The 14,243-nt window shown below is 47.7% G+C and overlaps 1 protein-coding gene across 1 annotated transcript in view; it reads right to left on the bottom strand.

Annotated features, from left to right (window-relative positions):
• Cldn11 (claudin 11) overlaps positions 1-8,286 on the bottom strand; it is a 14,069-nt gene extending 5,783 nt beyond the window's left edge. The window contains exons 1-2 of the mRNA XM_021158295.1: positions 7,836-8,286; positions 4,101-4,265 (exon numbers count right to left, since the gene is read on the bottom strand). Coding sequence (XP_021013954.1) covers positions 4,101-4,265; positions 7,836-8,061 — 391 coding nt within the window. The 5' untranslated portion in view covers positions 8,062-8,286. The remainder of the gene's footprint in view (positions 1-4,100; positions 4,266-7,835) is intronic.
• Between the last annotated feature and the right edge of the window lie 5,957 nt (positions 8,287-14,243).

The raw sequence follows: 14,243 nt of genomic DNA, 5'->3' as shown, positions 1-14,243 counted from the left end.
AGGACAGCCAAGGCTACACAGAGAAACCCTGTCTCGAAAAACCAAAAAAAAAAAAAAAAAAAATTACTTGAGTTTTTCTGATTATATTCTCCTTGAGATGCTGAGATATTCACCAGAAACATCTAAGGCCATGGCGGTGGGGGGGGGGGGCGGAAAAATTGACAGGGGATGAGCAAGCGGAGAAGCTAAGCAGAGCTGAGCTGCACTAGGGTCATAAGTTTGAGGGCTACGTACGTACTACGTAGGAGGGGAGGGGGTAAAGGACAGAGTGATGCTTCTCGGTGAGTTGTGGCATCATATTTATTTGCTGTTCTTTTCCCATTTGAAGCTAGAAAAGCTTGGGTTTTTCTTTCCTCGCCTGTCATTTTTCTAAAGCACTGACGTAAGAAAGCAGCCATCCCGGGATATGCCCTTCTCACGAGGGTAATTGCCAGGAAAACCTAGCATTTATAACTGCCATCAAATCAATGGAATATTGGAGTGTGTTATTTTCCTGGCCAGCGTCCAACACTGACATTGTTCCTGTTTTTACTCCGAGAATCATCAACTACTTTTCCCCATAGCAGTCTAAAACAAGCCTCGTGGTTATCTGCTGGATTAGTTTTATTCTTATTTATTGTTTGTGTATGCATTGCTGGGAATTGAAGCTAGTTCCCTAGTCACGCTACATTATTATGTCTGTATCCAGATACTTATTAATATGTTTTCAAAAAACAATCCCAGAATTCAGAGCCAGGAAGGGTTCACACAGCAGTTAGGGTCTCTGCTTATGGGCAGGGTTGCCACCATACTTAAAGGCCACACCCTCGTTCCATACACAGGATTCCCTTCCCTGTGGCAGATCTGTGACTATGACAAGCAGTTTATCTCACCTTTGCCCCCTACCCTTATTTCTAGCACGCTTCACCGTCAACCCAAACATTGACAACCAAAACAACTTTTCCACCATAAATAAAGCCACTGCCTCGGATGTTTAGAGGAAAGAAGTTCCCTGGGGTGGCCAAGTCCCATTTCCTCCTGCCCACTCCCTGAGAGACATCTGGGTGAATGGCTTTCCACTGTGAGGCAAGGGGGAAATGAACTGAATCAGATCAAGGACTCGGGGTCCCTTCATGATGGGAGGAGTGGACATCTTGTGTGGGCACCCATATCCTGATTCCTGTGTTAGTAATACTTCCACTAAGCCAAGATGTAGGTGATACTATATTATCACACCTCTCCTCTCCAGTTCTGTGTGAAGACGTGACCCTCTCAGAACTCAAACATGACTGGGTTGGCCCTCTATTTCCTCTAGCCAACAACAACCATAACCATGGCAACTGTGACCTACTATATGCCAGATGCCATACTAAATATTTCCCATACTTCATCGCACTGTTCTTACTAAGCTGTGAAGGAAGCATGATTGTTAGAAACAGTACCTGCTCCCTGGACATACTTGAGAGCAGTGGGGTCCTGATTCAGTACGGTCTGTTTGGTTCCAACTGACAAGATGGGATGCTAGGGCCCAGCGCCTGGTGCCCTGGAAATTGACAGAGTGGGATCCACTCCGACCTCCCCTATCTGGGGCCATCTGCTGCTCCTTGAACAATGCAGAATTAAGCTTCTACTCCCTCCCACTCAAACTAAAGAAGATGGGGCTGGCCAGCAAGCAGGCTTCCTTTTAAGCCTTCAGAAACACAGAGGTGTTCAGGACCAGGGAGAACTGATACGTGTTCAGTTTCCATATCAGAATCACTGTGGCATGCCCATTCCCAGACCTCACAGCTCCTGGGCTACTTCGTGCCTTTTGCTCAGTAGCCATGTCTCAGCAGTGACCCCTGGGACTGAGCATGGGCCTAGAGCCCAGAGAGTGGAGAGTGGAAGAAAGAAACCCAGAGCTGCACACAAAGGGAGCCTTCACACACTGGTTCTCCCACCAATCCCTGATGGTGGCAAGCAAGGATCTTATGGCTGGGGGGGGGTGCAGGGGGGAGTGAGAAGACCTGAAGGAAATCAGCAGGTGACAGTCTTGAGACAACAGAACTCCAGAGCCAGCTCCACACAGTCAAAGCAACAGGAAACCCAAAGGCAAGCGGAGACCTGCTGAGAAATAAATCTGCCTGCAGTCAAAATGTGAAGTGAGAACCGGACTGCAAATCCCGTTCTGGTGACAAGATGCCACTGTACAGCTTATTAGGGTCAGATTTCTTTTCTTCCACAGAGTGGATGGAGACAGACAAACGGACTGACAGATGCACACCCTCTCTTCAGCCCCACCTCATCTTCCTCAGCTATCAAGCCGGCTTCCTATACCAAGCCACCTTATAAAAACAAAGCAAAACTTGGGCTGGCGAGATGGCTCGGTGGGTAAAGGTCTCACTGCCAAGGTGGCAGCCTGAGTTCATTCTCCAGGCAGAAGGTGAGAACCAGCTGTCCTCCATGTGTGTGCACACACACACATAACAGATGTTTAAAAAAACATAAGCAAACAAACAAACAGTAGCAAGACAAAGAAAACCAACCAGGTGTGATGGTGCATGCCTTTAATCCCAGCACTCGGGAAGGCAGGTGAATCGCTGAGTTCAAGGCTAGCCTGGTCTACAGAGCAAGTTCCAGGACAGCCAGAGCTACATAGAGAAGCTCTGTCTCAAAAAAAAAAAAAAAAAAANAAAAGAAAGAAGAGAAGAGAAGAGAAGAGAAGAGAAGAGAAGAGAAGAGAAGAGAAGAGAAGAGAAGAGAAGAGAAGAGAAGAGAAGAGAGAAAGGGAGGGAGAGGGGAAGGAAGGGAGGGAGGGAGGGAGGAAGAAAGGTCTAGCTCTCTCCATGTCACCATAGCTGCCCTCTACTTCTCTTCCCTTCTCTCTCTGCCTTTCTTCAATAAATGCCTTCAAACCATAAAAAAAAGAAGAAAAAAGAAAAAGAAAGAAAGAAAGGTCTATTAATCTGGTTTCAAACCACACATTGCTTCCCCCACCACCCCAAAATAAACAAAGCAAAGCAAGCCGCACACTTGCATCCCTACAAGCATCTGTCCACTTCAGCTGTCCCTCTCCCTCCACGGCTTGTCTGCAGTCACTTTAACATATTGTCCCTCTTCTGGAGCTCTCATATGAAAGGTCAGAGGAAATTATTTTTAAAAGACAAGGTCTTATGTATCCTGGGTTATCCTCATTAGCCAAGAAGATGAACTTCCGATCCTCCTGCCTTTCCTTTGCAAGGGCTGGGATTATGCATGGGCTTTGTCTGGCTAGCATTAGTTTTGCAGTACAGGAGACCAGACCCACAGCAGGGAGTTAATTCAAGTCCCTGTGTACAAGTATGATCAGCAACACTGAATGAACACACACTTCCTCAGCCTTGATCGTTCTGCCCTACAGCCCATGGCCTTCTCCTCACCTCTGACCCCTGGATTTCTGTGCTCTGGGACACACCTGCAGTGTGACTTAGGTGCCTTCCTCCCTATTCACTGCATGGAAGCCTTTTTAAGGTGACCACAGACCATATCCCGGAGTGTCTATTCACACCAAAGCCAGCATTCCTTTTCCCCATCAGGGACCCCATTGCCTACCACAGTGCCTGCAATACTTGATTAATGAACACTTACTGAACAAAACCTTGATCCATCACCTACTGGTCTACCACCCTCCATACCTTTCCTTTATGTTCCTCTTTTCCTGTCCTCTCATTATATACCCACGAGGCTCTCATTTCCTCTTGCAATGAGAATCACCCCCCTTCCCCCCCCCAGAGCTCCCTAAAAATATCCTTCCTGACCTGGTCCCCAGGAACCTCCAGTTCAATTGACTTGCTATGAAGTCTAAATACAAGTTGTTCAAATCCGATTCTACTATGAAGCCTGCTCAGAGAGCCACCCCGTAACCCACTTCCTTCAGGGTCTCCTAGGTTGTCATTTTCTTATTAACCTATCGTCTCCTTTCACAGATGTAGATAGAGTCCCATCTAAACTTCCTCTGGAATATGATCTAAAGGGATACAAATGTGGGTTTCTGTTGCCAGTGGGTTCTCTTGAGTTCTTTCCACATTTCTCTTGAAGTAGCAACAGCAAGATCTGAGATTCTTCACATTCACTGGAGTTGGGGTGCCAAGGAGAAAGCTTACCCAGCAGAATAAGGAGCACTCCAGCCAGCTGGGCTCGCCTGTACTTGGCCACTCCGGGCTCGTGGCCCATTCGGATGCAGGGGAGAACTGTCAACAGCAGCAAGATGGCCGGCAGGCCCAGAACGGAGGCAGCAATCATGAGGGCTCTACAAGCCTGCACGTAGCCTGGGAACAAGAGAGCAGAGAGGGTGAGTTAGACTGGGGGAGTGGGAGCGTGGTAGAGGGAGAAGTTCTCCTACTCCTGAGTCCCACCTCTCAGGAATTCAACACCACCTTCCTCCTCCTCCTCCTCCTCCTCCTCCTCCTCCTTCTTCTTCTTCTTCTTCTTCTTGTCCCTTCTTGAGACTTCAAATTTGATAAATATTATCCAAAATCACCCCACACCTTCCACTTAGGGAGGGTGCTAGAAAGACAGAACCTGGATAAGACACAGACACCAGGCCACGGTGGAGCAGCCAAGCACTCGCTTGCATTACTGTAACACCTTGTTGAAGATCATCTAGAAGTTCAACAAGGTCACCTGTGATGCTGGGTCCTGACTCCAGTTTCAGTGGCCTGATTGCCTGTGCACCATTAGCAGGTCAGTTACTTACTGTATCTCACTTGCGTTATCTACAGAGTGATGATAATAATAATGACCCCCACACGACTGCCCAACAGTTCTCCTGACAATCAAGCTCTCAATTCAAAGGGTCCATAAAAAGATTTCTGTGCTAAGTACTGAAAAGATTGGTAGAGAATAGGACTAGCATTATTGCTCTGTATCAGTGTGATAGATTGGTTTTTTTCAGGACAGAAACTCACCATAGTCAAGGCAATTCTCCTGCCTCAGCCTCTCCAGGGCTGGGATTATAGGCACGGGGCGCCACACTCAACCTAGTGTGGTATCACTACTTCAGCATACTATGTGACTTTATCCTCAGTTCACACTGGGTGTGAATATGTGAGTCCTGAACTACTACACTGTAAGCTCAGACTAAGACTTCACCTCTCTCCCTCCTCCCCAGAGGCTGCTGTCCTCCTGACCCCCATCCCCTCAGCTGGCCAAGTTTCATTTCCTGCTTCATTCATTAATGGTGCTAGGGTGTGTTTCTCCACAGGTCTGTCAATGCTTAAAAGGTGTATCTCTAACCCTGGAGAGTCCTGTAGAGTAGATGCCTGTCTTGGTCTTCATGCCCCCACAATAGGTGGCGTAACTATCGATGAAGGAAGTGAGTTGAAAGAGAAATGCAGAAATGTCAAAAATTCTAAGTGAGACCACATGAACATGCAGATTATAATACGGACAACTTCCCGTAAAATGAAGATGAGCAGATACCAGGGAAATGTCACAGATTTAAATTCACTGTTTTACTCTTACATTATTTATTGTTTCTCATCGGAACACTCTCCTCGCTTAAAAAAAAAAAAATAGAATGACCGCTGTCTGTCTGTTTCATTTGCTCAGGCAGAGTTAGGGTTGTGGCCCGAGGAGGGCTGAGTTAAGGGCAAGGCCAAGAACTGACCCTAGCGCTTTCCCCTATACCAGGGCCCCCATGTCGCATCCAACCAACCTCCCTTGTGTGCCAACACGCAGCATCAACACTGCCCCTTAAGGTGTGTCACCTGGGCTCTCTTCCAACCACTTCCCATCTCATCTTAAGAATGAAATAACATATCAGATATCACAGACTTGTGGACCCCAGGAGCCTCAGCCCAGCCCTCCCTCGCAGCTGGGAGGAGAGCCAGGGCCCACACAAAGGCAGCAGTCAACACAGACTGATGCTCTGAAGTTTGTGGCACAAGGCTGTCCACGTGCTACAGTACCAAGGCCACCTCTAGAAATCAGAAGATGGAGACAGAAGGGTGCCCCTCCCTCCCCCACATGATGGGTAAGGCTGGGAACACAGAACAAAAAGCTTCTCCACAAAAATATACTCCCTGCCCCCAGCGTGGCCTGTGTGTTCTGAAAACAAACCATTTGGCACCGAATGCTCAGGAAATTTCAGGGGAAGGAAACAAAAATGATTTTATACATCACTTAGAAATCTCTACAGCCATGCCCAGCTGTTAGTAGAAAAATGACATTTGTCCTTTCTAGACCACCTCCTACTTCAAAGCGGGACTTAATTCCTTGACTCACTGGCTCCCATAAGCAATCCTGAAAGATAACTGGTTGGCTTGGCTTAAATTCTTTAAAGAAAATTTACTAGGGTTTATTGAGGTTAGCAATTTGTCTCCGATAACCCAGATTGTTGCGAGCTGGAGTCTAACCCAGGTCTACCAAAGCCAGTGTTAACTGAAGCTGAGTCCACACCAGGGTTCCCTGATGTTTGTTCTTCTGAATGTCCAAGTGGAAGGTGTGACATGCAGTGTGTGCTATACTATGTGGTAGAGGCAAGGTGTGGACCAGGAGAGAATGCAAAGAGAATTTAAAATATAATGTGGGAGGGGAGAGATTGCTCAGACTGTAGAGAGCTCACCTAACATAAACAAAGCCCTGGCTTCATTTCCTACTTCTGCATCCTGGGATAAAGCTGAGTCAGCAGTGAGTGAGCTTGGAGGAGGGAGGTGAATTCCAAATGTCCTGTCTGTAAAAGAGAGGGCACCTAAGACTCTAAAGGGGGTACAGAGTCTCTGAAAACCCCAATGCTCTCTAGGGAGAAGGCGCAAATTTAGCTCTTCTCGAAACCTTAGGGCTGACCTTAGGGCCTGGCTATGTCCTTAAATATATACATCACCCAAGGCCAGAGGGAGTTAGGCCACCTCACCTAGGTGACAGTGAAGCCAAGGGGGGTGACAGATTTCTAGCAGAAATCCACAAGTGGTGTTCACAACCACCCAAGTCATCCTACTGGCTACAGGTTTCGAAACTGTTTCCAAAAACTTTCCCATGACACCCAAAGATGCTCCCTCCCAAACTCCCTCACCCTGGGTTTTCAAGGCTGGCCGACATTCCCGACCCCACCACCACCACCACCACCCGGCCCCCCACCCCACTCTGTGACCCTAGGCATTGAGTGTGTCTCCCTGGTGGAGTTTCCCTCCTGCCAGGGTACTTGTTCTTCCCAATAGCTAGCAGCCTGCTGAGCAGAACTGGAGAAGGGTGTCACCCTGGCAGCGAGAGGGTGGGAAGCACAGTCACTGCAGCCTGCTACTGAGGAATCCCAGGGGCAAAAGATAAGTAAAGATGGTGACAAGTCAGATAAGCAGGCCCTGAACTGAGAGAACCAACTGAGACTCACTAATCCAGGCAGTGAACGGAACCTCATCCGGATGCCTTCGGAGTACCATGCAGTCTAAGAAGCTCAGTTCAGCCTACACCTATTTGAAACTGCCCTTTGTTCTCTCCTCCTCAGGCCTATAAACAGCTCTAATCGGAAGCCCACTGGAGATGGCGCGCGGGGAGGTGGGGAAGGAATGGAGTGTCTCTTTGGTCGATTAGCTTGGGTACCTGGGATGATGAAATCATGAGGAATTAACAAGAGTGATTCCCACCATGTGTATATGATTTGATTCATGAAATTCTCAAAGCCATTGATTAACCAGTGTTACCTTTATTATCTCATGTTCAGACAAAGAAACTGTGACTAACAGGTGGCTCTTTAGGACTAATTCTCCTACAGGGTTGGATTGGAGATGTCAAAAATGTATCCAGAGGTCTCTGAGTCTCCAAACTTCTGAAAGTCCTGTCTAAAATCCCCAGTTCTAGCCCAACCTGCCTCTGGAAGCTGCTTGCAAACTTGGGGTCCTTACCTGGAAGGATGAGGATGTCCACCAGGGGTTTGCAGTGGTAGAGACCAGTGGCCATGACGCAGTCAGCCCACAGCCCCTTGGAGCCCAGTTCGTCCATTTTTCGGCAGGTGGGGATGGTGTAGCTGCAGGTCACCACCCAGTCATTGGTGGACGTTGTGACGATGATGCCAATCCAACCCACGAAGCTAGTGACGAAACCCACCACCTGCAGGCAAGTGGCTACCATGGTGGCCGCAGCGATGTCCACGCAGCTCGACTCACACGGACTGTGCCCCCCTACGCCGGCCTGGACAGAGCCTTCCCTAGGCTTGCCCTCTTGGCCCTCGCGAACCGCTGGCTCCGGGCTACTCGAGATGGGGAGAGAGCGGCTGCGAGCGCTGCTGCGACAGCGTGCAGCGGGGACAGGTGCGCCTGGCGGGGACTGCAGCGCTGCTGGGCAGCGCGTCCCCGCCCCCTCTTTAAACTCCGGGGCCCGGGCTGGCAAGCGCCAATCCGCGACAGCCCCGAGACGAGCCGGCCAATCGCAGGCCAGGCTTCGGTGCGGGTGTAGAAGGGAGCAGGGGCTGAGGAGGGGCAGCAGGCCGCCCCACGGCTGGTGACGCATGGTCAGCGCTGGGAATTAAATTAATCCCATCCCATTAATCCCATCCCGATAGGGACCCGCAGAGTGAAGGGAGCGCGTCCAGCTCCTGTTGGGTTTGTTGAGCGTAGTCTCTCTCCTAGAGACATAGTCTCTCTCTGTGTCTCCCTCCTAAACTTCTATCAACTCTCCGACCGCTCCCTCTTCTCTGCTGTGGACACTTTCAAGGGCACCTAGTACAGTTTCCTATGCCCCTAAGGAACAGAGGGGACACATTCAGCACTCCGATGTTACCATAAGAAAAGACCGGGGAGATAGCTTAGTAAGTGAGGGCTCTTAGTGCGCTGGCACACGAGAGAGCCTCAATCCCAATGCCCAGCACGCAATACAAAGCCTGCCATGGTGCTTACTAAGTCTGTAACCCGGTGCTGTTGGACTGATACGGAAGGACCTCTGAGTTTGCTGGCTGCCATTCTAGAGCCAAGTTGAGTGCCATTCTGTGGCTCGAGGAAATAAGGTAGCTGGGGATAGAGCAGGACACGGGACATCCTCCTAGTGCACACGTGTGTACACACACACACACACACACACCCCACACCACCACACATAAACACACACGTACACACTTCACAAGAAACAAATAACACAATAAAGACGGTGCCCGTAGAATTAACTCTGGTCACAATAATGGTGACAATTACTCACTGTTATACTTGCTAAGTGCATGTGTTCTTATACCACAGCTTACTGAATCGTCCACACTTTGCAGTGAGGACAACCGTCAATTCTACACAGAAGAAACAGCCCCCCAAAAGGACAAGCCCCTCAAGTTCACACAGCTAGGAAGGGGACTCCATGGGCCCAGCTCATTGCTGTCCCTGACCTTTCCTGGGAATCCATCCTGGTTATCACTTTCTGAATGCCCCTAAAGGGCTTGGTGTTCCATTTGTGATACATTAAAAGCCAGGCATTCTGCCCAGATCACTGTAAATAAGTTAGCTTCTGTTCTCCACCGAGGAAACCGATAGCCTAGATTGAGTGGGAAGCAGAAGCTATCAGCAAAGGCTACCAGGCAGCCCCCTTCTCTACACGCATTCAGATAAGCTCATTCTGTGCCCTTGGGCGGAGGGAGGCACTGGGGATGAACCCAAGGACTTGAGCAGGCCAGACAATGCTCTACCATTGAGCTACAGCTTCGGGCTTGTGCAATTTTAAGTCAAGAAAGGGTTTGCTTATCTTACTGTATGGCTTGATCTAGTCACCTGGGCCTCTTCCCCCTCTCCTCTTATTCTATTTAAAATGGTGGCAGATTTCAGCAAATGGACATTTTGCTCATCATCCTGTTGAGCTTGCTGCAGTTATCCCCATGATGGGGTCATACATGCCACCAAATCTTCAAGCCAAGCCTGCCCTTGATCAAGGAGAGAAGTGGGCTATCTATGTGACAGGTATCTTGGAGTGGGCTGTCTCTCAGCCTATGTGACTGGTGGGTTGACCTTGCACTGGGTTGTCTCAGCCTATGTGACTGGTGGGTTGGTCTTGGAGTGAGAATGACAAACACTTTATTACTGTTACTGTGGCCTATGGGGGATAACTCCTGCAATGTGTTTGACGCAGGCCTGGTGCTGTTGATTGACAAGTTAGTCACTATTTGAGCTACGCAGACTAGCCTGCATAGTCCGAGGCCTGGCTCCACTACTACTGCCTACGGGATCAAAACATTTCACATTGCTTTTTAAAAGAATAAGTATATTTGTATCCGTCCCCTGAGAATTCCGTGTGTCTTTTACTACATTATTTACCTACTTTGTGTGCATGTATATGTGTGTGCATATGTGTGCATGACACATACATAGAGGTCAGAGGACAGCTGCAGGAGTCAATGTTCTTCTACAGCGTGGGTCCCAGGGACCACAGGCAGGACTTCAGGCTGATGGCAGTGCCTTTCCCTGTGAGTCTTCACATCGGTCCTATGTAATGTTTCTCGGTTTCCTGTCATTTGTAAAGTGGGATGAACACGGAGCCTACCGTATAGTTCTTTTTATGGGTATCTGAGTCACTATACATACCGAGCTGAAAGTAATGTCTGCAACAAATCCTCAAGAAACCTGGACACTAGATTACGATGTGAAGCTCAGAATTCTTGTTCTTGCAGTCTCCTTTTGCTCATGCAAGGTGAGGGCTTATGCAAACTATTTTATGGAAATATAGCTCCTCTTCGAAGGAACCATGGAGTCTACGGAGTATTTCATCATAAAGTCTACTCATCTGGATGTTGACAGATATTCCCTTTAATATCCAAAACTAGCTTTGTGCTAAGGACAATATAAAGTATAAAAACCCTGAGCTCCATCAATTCACTAGCTATGAAACTTATATTCTTAGAACTCTTACAGCCTTAGAGTTAATGTTCTACACATGACAGCTCACTCAATCAGAGTTGAGCAATGGCTTGCCCACCCATGGGTCTCATGAATGCATGCACACGCACATGCACATGCACGCACACACACACACGCACACACACGCACATGCACACGCACACACGTTTGCAAAGTCAGACTTCAGAACTTTGGCACAGAGTAATAAAATGACTTAACTAAGCTGTCAAAGTTTTTGTCTTGGAAGGAGACACCCAGGGAACACATTCCTTCTAGATCTGTTCCCTTGCCCATGTGACTCTCATGATCTCCACTTGGAAACAAGAAGAGTGAATTTCCCACCAGGGCTATTATGAAGACAAAGGTAACATAAATCACATACAAATGGAAGGTGCATGTAAGAGACAAGACACTGAATAATTAAGTTATTGTTATCATTTTCTATGACAGACACACAAAATGACACCTGAGGGAGGCCAGCAGAGATACACTCTAGCAGAATAAATTAGCGAGGAGCAAAAAGGTTATCCAGTTCAAAGGAGCCCAGGCAGCCACGGAAGTACAGAGCATGGGCCACAGAGGCTGAGGACCCAGTCCCATGGCCAGGGGCTCTGGGTTCTGGGTAAAGCCCACCAGCTCTCTTGTGGTTTTGTTTTCTTTTTTCTGCCTTTTTTTTTTTTTTTTTTTTGGACATAGGGATTCTCCCACATTCCTTGCTGTGACAGCATCACAAGTGTCCCGTCTGTGGGATCATGTGGGAAGTCAGATCATGATCTGACTTCCCACATAATGCAGTAAAGGAGAAAGCCCCACACAATCTCAGGCCCCGCTCCAGTGTGACAATGAGTCCAACCACACCCAGACAGTGTCGCCAGTGGTTCCCCGTCAGTCCCAGATCCTTTCCTTTTCTCTCAGAAACTCTGCCATGTCACCTCTCCACGTCCCCACAGTATGACGCAGAACTAGAAAGTCTAGAGGAGAACTGAGTTTCTATCTTCTGGCCTTAAACCCAATATCATATTCCATATGAATTTGTTTTTATTCTTACTGTAAGATATTTGAAAAGATTGCTTCTCGGCCTTTTGGCTAAGATCAAGTGAAGATATTTTGAAAAGAAAGGTTTAGGGGGGCAGTTAGTGTATTAAAAGCATAGATATGTGAAGAATGAAACAGCTGCGTTAAATGTTATCCTACCATTTACATTTGAAATTAGCCAGCCAAACTAGAGGCCATTCAGTTCGTGGCTTGTGACTGACTCAATGCCTGAGATTTTGCTGGCATCTAACGGAGCATATGGAGAACGATGGGCGAATCAGTGTGCTCTTAGCGCCCTCTAGTGACGGTCATGGTATAGATAGAAAAGCACTGAAGGGAGCACTGAGAGCCTGAGGATGGATTGACCTCAACTTCCCACGAGCCAAACTGGTGACAGACTTAACTAAAATTTGCATTTTTCTGAGACACATTTTTTTTTCATTTTTTTCATTCGTTAAAAATATGCATCTTTTTAGGAAACCAAATATATGAAAGCACAAGGTGTCTAAGAACCCACTTCTCTAAGACCACAAATCAAGTTCCTTCTGCATGGGGTAGGTATATACATGACATGTTTGTGCAAGAGTGGGATCACATGACTGTGGGGGTGTGGCAGATGCAGACGCCAGAGGACAGCCAGAGGACAGCATCGAGTGTTGCTCCTTGGCCACCATTCACCTTCTACACCATTCACCTTCTGGTTTTTTGTTCTTTTCTTTTCTCACAGGCCTGGAAGTTCAACCAGTAAGCTAGCCTTGTTGGCCCGTTAGCTCCAGGGACAGACTGTCTGTCTCTGCATCTGACCCTCTGCATCTGACCTCGTGGAGCTGGAGTTATGGGTGACTAGAGCTGCCTGATATGGGTGCTGTACTTCCCTTTTTTAAAGATTTATTTATTTATACTGTACACTGTAGCTGTCTTCAGACACTCCAGAAGAGAGCATCAGATTTCGTTATGGATGGCTGTGAGCCACCATGTGGTTGCTGGGATTTGAACTTGGGACCTTTGGAAGAGCAGTCGGCGCTCTTAACCACTGAGCCATCTCGCCATCTCGCCCTTTCCTTAGTCCCAAGTCAGCCTTTTTTTTTTTTTTTTTTTTTTTTTTTTTTTAAACAGGTCTGGAGGATCAAACACAGGCCCTCTTGCTTGAAAGTATCTATTAGCCGGGCGTGGTGGCCCATGCCTTTAATCCCAGCACTTGGGAGGCAGAGGCAGGTGGAGGCCAGCCTGGTCTACAAAGTGAGTTCCAGGACAGCCAGGGCTATACAGAGAAACCCTGTCTCCAAAAAAAAAAAAAAGAAAGGAAGGAAGGAAGGAAGAAAGAAAAGAAGAAAAGAAAAGAAAAGAAAAGAAAAGAAAAGAAAAGAAAAGAAAAGAAAAGAAAAGAAAAGAAATCTATTAACTAAGGCAATTCCACAGCCCACTGAGTACCTTTAATAGGATCTATTTTTCTTTATATTTTTTCTTTTTTGGGGTATTTTCTTTATTTACATTTCAAATGTTATCCCCCTTTCCAGGTCTCCCTTCCGGAATCCCCATCCCCTTCCCCTGCCTCTCCACCCCCCACCCACCTATTCCTGCCTTCCAGTCCTGGCATTCCACCATATTGGGGCATCGAACCCGCTCAAACCCAAGGGCTGCTCCTCCCACTTATATCCAACAAGGATATCCACATATGCAGCAGGAGCCATGGGTCCCTCAACTCTTTGATTGGTGGTCCAGTCCTTGGGAGCTCTGGGGGAGTCTGGCTGGTTGACACTGTTGCTCCCCCCATGGGGCTGCAAACCCCCGCAGCTCTTCAGTTCCTTCTCCAACTCCTCCATCGGGAACCCCATGCTCAGTCTAATGGTTGGCTGTGAGCCAACCTCTGTATTTGTTAGGCTCTGGCAGAGCCTCTCAGGAGACAGTTACATAAGGCTCCGTTCAGTGAGCACTGCCCTACATCCGCAATAGTGTCCGCAACAGTGTCCGGGTTTGGTGTCTGTATATGTGATGGATCTCCAGGTGGGGCAGTCTCTGGATGGCCTTTCCTTCTGTCTCTGCTCCACACTTAGTCTGCATATTTCCTGTGAGTATTTTGTTCCCCCTTCTAAGAAGCACTGAAGCGTCCACACTTTGGTCTTCCTTCTTCTTGAGCTTCATGTGGTCTTTGAATTGTATCTTGGGTATTTTGAACTTTTGGTCTAATATCCACTTATCAGTGAATGCATACCACGTGTGTGTTCTGTTGTGACTGGGTTACCTCACTCAGGATGATATTTTCAAGTTCCATCTGTTTGCCTAAGAATTTCATAAATTCATTGTTTTTAATAGTTGAGTAGTACTCCATTGTGTAAATGTACCACATTTTCTGTATCCATTCCCCTGTTGAAGGACATCTGGGTTCTTTCCAGCGCCTGGCTATTATAAATA

The sequence above is a fragment of the Mus caroli genome, chromosome 3, assembly GCF_900094665.2.
Source record: "Mus caroli chromosome 3, CAROLI_EIJ_v1.1, whole genome shotgun sequence".
In the NCBI taxonomy this organism is placed as follows: domain Eukaryota; kingdom Metazoa; phylum Chordata; class Mammalia; order Rodentia; family Muridae; genus Mus; species Mus caroli.
Note: the sequence above shows the minus strand (reverse complement) of the source record. Positions and strands in the feature narration are given on the sequence as shown.